General features: G+C 45.9%; 1 protein-coding gene across 8 annotated transcripts in view; it reads right to left on the reverse strand.

Annotated features, from left to right (window-relative positions):
- The window catches only part of LAMA3 (laminin subunit alpha 3), a 259,339-nt gene that overhangs the window by 90,979 nt on the left and 158,652 nt on the right, over nt 1-9,708 (reverse strand). For all 8 annotated transcript variants that reach the window (XM_086372933.1, XM_086372941.1, XM_086372935.1 and 5 more), the window contains 5 exons: nt 9,362-9,506; nt 8,376-8,516; nt 6,692-6,853; nt 2,885-2,983; nt 422-505 (listed from right to left, as the gene is read on the reverse strand). In XM_086372933.1, the coding sequence (XP_086229059.1) occupies nt 422-505; nt 2,885-2,983; nt 6,692-6,853; nt 8,376-8,516; nt 9,362-9,506 (631 nt within the window). The remainder of the gene's footprint in view (nt 1-421; nt 506-2,884; nt 2,984-6,691; nt 6,854-8,375; nt 8,517-9,361; nt 9,507-9,708) is intronic.

Below are 9,708 nucleotides of genomic sequence, written 5' to 3' on the forward strand. Positions count from 1 at the left end.
AGCTATATCGGAGCATGACAGACTCATGGAATTTATACATTAAGGATACTTAACTGTAAAACGGGAGACAGAATGGTCTCCTGTTTCCGTGCCATAAAGATAGTGCAAACAAAGCCCTGTGAGGTTGGAGCTCTGTATACTTTATATAATTTCTAATTTATATATCAAATTATATTTACATAAATATAATTAATATTTTGAATTCATAAAATAAGTAAAAAGAAAAACCAACTCTTAAAAGCTCATCAAGAGCCATTTCAGGGACCTCCCTGGTGGTCCAGTTAAGCTGCAGAGCTTCCACTGCAAGGGGTGCAGGTTCGATTCCTGGTCAGGGAACTAAGATCCCACATGCTTTGCAGCGTGGCCAAAAAAATAAAAAAAGACAAAAGAAAGAACCACTTCACATTCACTTTTCCCTTACCTCCACCATCTGCACTCGCCCATGATGCAGCCGGTCTGGCCGGGGGTGGTTTGGCTCATGGTAGATGATGGACATGTGCTGACCCTGTGGAAGACAAATATGAATGTGTTGGTAGCTTGGCCATCATGTTTCAAAGTTTATGGCTGATTTGAGAACAAATGTCTATGGATCTGCTTTACATGAAATGACTGATTCTAAAAAGTAACTGCGAAATGAACTGACAAGCAAAAGGATTAGTAACACGGAAATGGAATAATAAGACCTAATAGAGTTCATTTTCCCAAATAGGAAACCTTTGTTTCCTAAACTTTCACAAAGGAAAGTTCCTTTGACTAAAAGTGGCTTAGAAAGATGGAAACAATTTTTAAAAATCAATAAACATGCTTTGCAGATAACATGAGGGACCAGTTCCCCTACTGTCTAGGACCAGACAGGGAGCAAGAAAGTGCTTTGGTGGGTGGGTTAGTGGGGAGGGGAAGGAGGGCAGAAGGCTGGCAGGCTGGCTGTGGGCTGTGCAGGTGGCATGGACAGGGTGCTGTGGGGCTGGCACGTGCAGCAGGGCTCACCCCACAGCCCAAGACCCTGCAGGCACCAGCCCCATCACTCAACCTCTGCACGCCGGTCCCCATTACAGAGGCTCTTGAGGGCACAATGGGACAGTCAGCACCCACCACCAGCACCCTCACCCCACACCCACACAGAGGAGGCTCAGCTCTTCCGCTGGGGCACCAAACCCCTAAAGGTTTCATTCATCAGAGCTGGCCTTTCAGAAAGAAGAGCATTATCTGCAATCACTCATTGAAAACCTTAATCTAAGAAACATGCCCAATAAGCTTTTAATTTCAGTGGTTTGGAACAAAGCAGCAGAGTATATGCTTTATGAGCCTAAATTACTTTCCAAGTTTGAAGATAAATTAAGAAGAAATTTTGGTCCTCACTTCTCCATGAGCTCCAACAGTTTGCATAATAACAGAGGCAGTAAAATATAGGCATACTAATGGCCTGAATTTGAGATGCTCTGTAAAAAAATAATGAAGCTGATCTACAGCATGTCATAATAGTGTTTTTATCGTGGAACTATTTTTCCTTGGACTTTAAAGTCCTGGGTGCTTCATTTTCAAGATGTTTTGCAAAGGAAGGTTCCTTTGAGTTTTTAAAACAACAGTTCAATACATTTGGGTGCCAGCAGAAACAGAACACAGCACAGCCGTGCCTGAACACAAAAAGCTACCAGAATGCGAGGCCGTCAGCTGGCATGAGACATGTGGGGTTTTCCAGGCATCACTTACACAAAATACTCAAAGAAGTCCTTCAGGAAGCTGGGATTGCAACACATTAATTACAGCACATGAACCAGAAACACAGTCAAGACCAGGCGATGGCACCCCATCCCATGTTCAAGGTTCTGTACGTTGTAGGGATTCAAAGCAGGATGGTATATCACCCCTGCCCTCCAGGAAATTGCTAGATTGTAGTTCTGGACTGGGTGCCCAGCACATAGCATGCGGGTGTCACTTCTCAAAAAACCAAAAGGGCTCCCCAGTATCTCGCTCGTGTTTGTGCTCAGTCGCTTAGTCACAACTCTTTGACAGGCTCCTCTGTTCATGGAATTCTCCAGGCAAGAATAGTGGAGTGGGTCACCACTTCCTCCTCCAAGGGATCTTCCCGACACAGAAATGGAACCTGGGTCTCCTGCATTGGAGGCAGATTCTATACCACTGAGCCACCAGAGAAGCCCATCTCCCCTTAGATTACACTTTTTCTTTTTGACAACAGGGACCACCTGTCCTTCATGAGCCCGGCAATGTAACTTTGCAAAAAGGGAAGTCTCAAAACCATTTGTGCAATGAAATTGAATGACAGATACATAAAATAAGTTTACGATGAGGCAATGATTGTGAGAAGCCAGGAGGGAGATGGTTAAGTTCTTGGGAGGGAAGAAAAGAGAAACGACTCGGGGTTGGGATGGTCAAGCACCCAGGATCTGGAAGAGGTGCTAGATGCTCTCAACTTCCCTTTGAGTTTCTACAAAATACTGGAAACGACTTAATCCAGACTTCTGCTTAGGCCACTTATCAAGATGTCCTAGGACTTACTTGCCTGGTAGCTCAGTGGTGAGGAGTCCGCCTGCCAATGCAGGAGACATGGGTTCAAACCCTGATCCAGGAAGACCCCACATGCTGCAGAACTACTAGGCCTGTGAGCCACTAGAGCCGGGGAGCTGCAACTGCAGAGCCCACATGCCCCCGAGCCTGCGCTCAGCAAGAAGAGAAGCCCCTGAATCACAAGCAAGAGTAGCCCCCGCTCGACTCAACTAGACAAAAGCCCGAGCAGCAGCGAAGGTCCAGCGCAGCCAAGAAATATGTAAATAAAGTTATTTTTTAAGAAGTGATGTCCTAAAACCAGAATGGCACCAGCTGCAACTGCCACTTCCTGTCACTTGGCTTGTGCTCTGATACCTACAATGAGCTGCACATCCGGCTTCTTTTCCAGAGGAACCATGTCAGCAGGTAGTCCAAACGACTTGATCTGGTAAGTGAGGTAGCCACCATAAGAGGAAACCTAAAATTGAAATAACAGCATTAATAGCACAAGCATTGCAACACACCATGGCCACATCAGTTTGTCTATGAAGTACACTGGCACAGAGCTCTGGGAAGATACACTATCAGCCCCTTAACAGCAGTCATTTCTACAGAGTGGAATTGAAGATGGTATTTTAGCTCTCTACTTTATACCATTTTATATTGATTAAAATGTTTAATGTGAAGATGATTGAGTTTTACAAGCAAGAGGATACTTCCCTTAAAAAGAAAAATAATAGTCACACAGAAACAAATAAGATCCTTTTATTCTAGATGGCTACTAAACCACAGTTATTCTAAGAAATCTAGGCCACTGCTTTTCTATTTAGCTGAGAGAACTGGTTAATATCTATCAGCTACAAGATGAACTTCCAAAAATAAACTAAAAAACACTTCCCCTGAGCACAGATGGTGACTGTTTCCTAAGTGATTCTGCATTCTCTTGGGCGCATGAACCATGTCCATCTGTGTGTGTGTGTGTGCTACGTCACTTCACACAAGTCCGAGTCTTTGCGACCCTGTGGACTGTGGCCCACCATGTTCCTCTGTCCATGGAATCCTCCAGGCAAGAACACTGGAGTGGGTTGCCATATCCTCTGCTAGGGGATCTTCCAACCCAGCGATTGAACTCATGTCTACGGTAGCTCCTGTACCGAGGGCAGATTCATTACCGCTGACCCACTGGGGAAGCCCATGTCCGACCGTACCGCCAGGTATATGGACCGCCTCTCAGTGCTGCATTAGCAGCATGATGGTAACAGAGATGAGGAAGTGAATGATCAGGGTTTTCTGGACAGCATCTTTCTGAACAGACTTTACATCTGGTCCTGACATCTCTCCCCATTAAAGTAAAAACTGATAAAGAAGGAATGAGTGACTGAGGGATGAAAATCAGAGGCAACGTCACCTCAGGGCAGGTAGACAAAGTACCTTACTGAGATGCAAATAAACTGGAGCAGGGACGTGGGGCAGCCCTTAGACTCCCAGTCCACTGAAGTTCTTCCCTAGAACCTACAGCCTACACAGCTTCACCTAGTTATGACCAAAGAGTCTGGAAGTACTCAAGATAACATCTTGAATTCTCTTTTGAGAGTAAGGATTGCTTTTTTGATGGGCTGACATCATTTGTTTTTCACTTTTTATTTTATATTGGAGTACAGGTGATCAAAACGTTGTGTTAGTTTCAGCTGTACAGCAAAGTGATTAAGTTATATATATACATCCATCTATTCTTTTCAAATTCTCTTCCCATTTAGGTTGCTACATAATATTGAGGAGAGTTCCCTATGCTATACAGGAGGTCCTTGTTGCTTATCTATTGATATTTTAAATACAGAAGTTGGAACACATCAATTGAAAACTCCTGATCTATCCCTCTCCCCAGCCCCTTCCCTCTACTCATAACCCTGAGTTCATTCTCTAAGCCTGAGTCTGCTTCTGTTTTCTAAGTCCATTTGCATCATCTTTTTAGATTCTGCATATAAGCAATATTATATGATATTTGTCGGTCTCTGTCTGACTTATTTCACTCCATACAACAATTTCAAGGTCCTTCTGTGGCATTATTTCATTCTTTTGAATGGCTGAGTGATATTCCGTTGTATATATGCACCACATCTTCTTTATCCATTCACCTGTCAATGGACATTGAGGTTGCTTCCACTGTCTTGGCTATTGTAAACAGTAATTAATGAATATTGGGGTGTGTGTATCTTTTGAGATCATGTTTTTCTCTGGAAAAACATGCCCAGGAGTGAGACTGCAAGGTCATATGGTAACTTTATTTTTACAGTTTTTAAAGGAATTTAAGGTTTTAAAAATAGGTCTACATATTCTTTCATACTCCTGTCTTCTAGAGGTGGAGCTTAATTCTCCTCCCAGAGTATAGGCTGGGCTTAGTGACTGTGTTCTAGAGAACAGAATATAGCAGAAACTAGAGTGTGTCTTTTCTGAAATTAGGTTACAAAAATATTGTTTCTTCTCTCATTTGCTTTGGTGGAAGCCAACTGTAGTATCATGAGGACCCTCACACATCTATGGAGGGCCTCACATGAACAGGAACTGAAGCCACCACCAACAGCCAGCCAAGGACAGAGGCCGGCTGACAGCCACACCAGCGAGCGTGGACATGGGTCCTCCAGGCCCAAATGACTGCAGCCCAGGCTGACGTCTTGACCACAACCTCATGAGAGACCCTGAGCCACCGTGATCCATGGAAACTAGCCAAGATAACAATGGTCTGCTGCTTTAAGCTGCAAAGTCTGTGGGTCGTCCATTACCCAGGACGAGATGACCAGTAAGTACAGGGCTCGCCCTGTGGATGTGAAGAGGCATGTCACGAGAGGGAGAAGCGGGATTATGTGAGAAGAGCAATGTTCCCCACACTCAGCGGTCAGCACTCACAGCCCTTCAACCCAAAGACAGCGTCAGAGGGCTCAGGCTGAGAAGACCCGAGTATCTAGTCATTCTAGATGTGAAAGCATGGCATCATCTGGCCGGGGCTCTGTGAAATCTCTCTCTTCTCCAAAGCTCTATCCTGGGCCCCCAGGAGCATGTGTCCCCAGAGGATGTTTCTATGGGGGGCTCATACTTCTGTCCTTATAAATGAGTGTAGGTGGCCTGATCCTGGAATGCTAATTTATGCAACAAAGGAAAAGCAACTTGTTTATAAGCTTCCTGAGGAGCATCTAACCACGTCACTCACTATTTCCCAATTTATTCCTCTCCCCCGCACCCTGTCCCCTTTGGTAACGATAAGCTTGTGTTCTACATCTGTGACATATACACACTACAGCATATAAAATATGTAACAATAAGGACCTACTGTAGAGCACAGGGAACTCTACTCGATACTCTGTAATGACCTATATGTGAAAGAATCCAAAAAAGAGTGGATAGCAGATTTACTTTGCTGGACAGCAGAAACTAACACAACATTGTAAATCAACTGTACCCCAATAATTTTTTTTTTAAAAAGAAAGAATTTATTCATAACCACACATGACTCTATTAATGAAAGCTGTGCTGTCGCTGGTTCCTGGGCTTCTTTTAATAAGCTCATGAGTCACTTTGCAGCTTTTGTGTTCCTGACAAGGGGCCTTTCTTCTGCTTTAAAACAAAGAATTCTCAGCACTGGCATTTAAAAGCATACATGTGCCATTCGCAGCAGGTATTATTTAAATGGGTTATTTCCATGGAGGAAAATTCTTTGGCATTAAGCGAAAACCAAGAACAACCTGATGCGTTATTCCTTTGCTGGTGAGCAATGCGTGTGGGGCCCCTGAGATACGGACACCTTCAGTCCCTCCATCATCTGCATTTGTGATTAACCCATGCGAGCTCAGTCACTCAGTTGTGTCCGACCCTTTGAGATCCTATGGACTGTAGCCCGCCAGGCTCCTCTGCCAATGAGGTTCTCTAAGCAAGAATAATGGAGAGGGTTGCTCTTTCCTCCTCCAGGAGATCTTCCTGACCCAGGGATAGAACCCAAGTCTCCTGAGTCTCCTGTATTGGCAAGAGGATTCTTTACCACTGAGCCATGTGGGAAGCCCGTGATTAACCTAAGGTCTCCAATTTTAGTAATCTGAACTTCTGGAACTTTCCTTCCCAACATCTGGTTAATGATGCCCAGGTAGTGATGGAGGAAGTCCAGCAAGGGCACGGGAGAACAGCAGGATGTGGTTACCTTGTCCCCCAGGTAGGAAGGCGGGGCGACCCAGGACGCGCTATGGACCGTGGCGGGCAGTTCCTGGAGGTCGGCCACCACACTGCTGCTGCCGGGGTTGAAGGAGACGGGGATGTCCACTCCGTCTGCTGTCTGCAGGCGCCAGCCCATCATGTCCACAAGCTGAAACACAGAGGCAAGGCATGGAACCACGTGCCCGTGGCTCCTCTGGTGATGGCTGAATCTTGAAGAGCAGAAAGAGCTGCGGGGCAGCCACCTTGCTGCAAAGGCCTCCCTCGGGTGTCTCCTCGTCTCTGATTCCCGCTCAGCCCCCAACTGACCCATTGAGACTAGGAATTCTCAAAGGATAGTGGCCATATGTACGTGGGATTTATCCTTTAGCCCTGCGCACATCCTGACATTTAGTAGGTGTCCAATAACTGTTCGAATAATATGCAAATAAGGGTGTGGATCATAACTAGGATTGTGGGCGCATTTTAATGGTGAGCTCCTCAGAGAGAAAATGTGATGCGAAGTACAGTGGCCTGCTGTCGTTGTTTTTCTCTAAATGGAGCATCAGAATTAAATACTCCCCTGATCACAAAGGAAGCCAGGAGTTAAATTATGAGGGGAAGAAAAAGAAGGAGCTGACAAGGCATAGATGTGGAATAATGCTTCGGGGGTCCCCTGGGGATAAGAAGAGGAGCCTTTAGGGTGGATTTACAAAATAACTTTCTCCCCCCACTACAAGCTTGTGCTCCTTTCAGGAGGCAAGCAGTAAAACAGATACAAAAATCTTTCTTTGAACATTTGTTGGACATAATGCATGACTCACTCCACAGGGTCACAAAACAGTCGGACACAACTTAGCGACTAAACAACAACAACAAATACACGACTCACACAAGTAAGCAAGCATGGGATCATGGAGGCAACACAAGTTTTAGCTTTCTGGAGTTGATTTTAAGAGTGACCAAAGACAAGATGTGGTAAAACAGGTGAGAAGGAAAGTAAAACAGGAAGATAAGCAGATAAGAAGTAAGGGAGGAGAACAAGCAACTCTAATGAGTGTTTATTGAGCAACTACTACATTTCAGATCCTGCTCACGGCGCTGGGATTCTATCAAGGAGGTTACACGCAAGTGGTGAAAGAAGAGAGATAATAAGCATTAGAACTGTGATGCACGCTATGAAGTCCACAGAGAAAGGCGAGGTCACAGAGTCAGCGAGTGGTGACGGGAGGCTTCTCCGAGCACTGGGACACATGAGCAGAGACCTGATGAGGGGTGTGAGCTGAGGGACATGAGGACATCTGGGGACAGAACGCTGCAGGCTAACGACAGTGAGCATAGGGCTTAACATTCTAACCCAGCAGGATGCAAAACCTCCATGACTCTTCACTTCTCATGCCAGTGCATTACTTTCTCATTTTTTTCTTTTATGCGTGCTCATGCTCAGTCATGTCCGACTCTTTGCGACCCCACAGACTGCAGCCCACTGGGCTCATCTGTCCATGGAACTCTCCAGGCAAGAATACTGGAGTGGGTTGCCACTTCCTACTCCAGGGGATCTTCCCAACCCAGGAACTGAACTCACGTCTCCTGTTCTGCAGGCAGATTCTTTACCATGGTGCCACCTGGGAACCCCTCACTTCCTCATTTAGAAGTGCTAAAGAAAAACAGAAGGACTCTGATGCCCTACGTACCTTAGCCCTTCTCTTATGTGTGCTGTGACAGTGATGACTGGCTCCGAAACAAAAGCAGCTGGTACAACCCTTGGGATTCGCTGGGTCCAGGTAGAATGACCCTTCCCGACACATGTTGCATTCTGTGCCTTGCACGTTTTCCTATCAAAGAAAACCACGAGAGAAGAGATAATTCCTTCTGAAGGGTCTCTGACTGAAGAGAGCTACACGCACAAATTAAGTACCAACATAAGACAATGGGACATGGATGGTAATAAAACATTCAAAGTTATATGACTGTTCAACTGTTCTACCACATTAACTATTTAAAGTTTATACCGGAAGAGAGGATTTCCTAAATTTCATCAGATACCCTTTAGCATCTTGAAGGTAGAAAAACAGCACCAAAAAGTTCACAATGTGGGGGAGACCGGTTCATCCCACTTATAACCACTTTAGAGCATCTGCTGGGATTGGGGAGTCCATCTGTCATTGGCAGAACACCGTGGAGCAGAGATGATGAACCTGGGGTCCACGGGACAGGAATAGGCTTCAGGGAAACCCATGAACCTCTTCAAATTATAGACAAAAGTTTGTGCCGATTTTTCTGGAGACCATTTGTGTCATCAGATTCTTAAGGAGGTCTGTAGACCCTCCAAAGGACAAGAGCAGTGAAGCTGGGATGGCTTCTAACTGTTTCTACCCAATGAGCTCAGTTCAGTCACTTAGTTGTGTCTGACTCCTTGTGACCCCATGGACTGCAGCATGCCAGGCTTCCCTGTCCATCACCAACTGCCGAAGCCTGCTCAAATTCATTTCCATTGAGTCGGTGATGCCATCTAACCATCTCATCCTCTGTCATCCCCTTCTCCTGCCTTCAATCTTTCCCAGCATCATTGATCATGGGTCAGTCTCATTTCCCACAGATTTTTATACAATGACTCAGCATGAAGACCCTCCACTCTAGCCGGTGGCCCATATCCCCAGCATTGCACATTCCATCTTACCTTGCAGAGACATGCCCCGGTGCCTGGGTCACAGACTCCCGGCTCGGTCCCATCTCTGTTGCAGTGGCAGGGGAGGCACTCAGGAAAGCGGTAGAAGCCGGGAGCGCACCGGTCACACTGCCGCCCTGTGATCCTGGGCCTGCATCTGTGCTCAAGGAGAGGAAGCAAAAGTCTTCAGCACCTTTGTACACACAGTTCTAAAGCCGACCTGCACTGCCGCAGAGAAGTTGCTTGTCAGAAGCCAGTTCAGGGACTTTCCCGGCGGTCTAGTGGTTAAAACTTCACCTTCCAATGCAGGAGATTCGGGTTCGATCCCCGGTTGGGGAACTAAGATCCCACATGCCACA

This window comes from Bos grunniens, chromosome 24, assembly GCF_055505025.1.
Source record: "Bos grunniens cultivar Pamir isolate PY7600 chromosome 24, Bosgru_T2T1.0, whole genome shotgun sequence".
Lineage (NCBI taxonomy): Eukaryota > Metazoa > Chordata > Mammalia > Artiodactyla > Bovidae > Bos > Bos grunniens.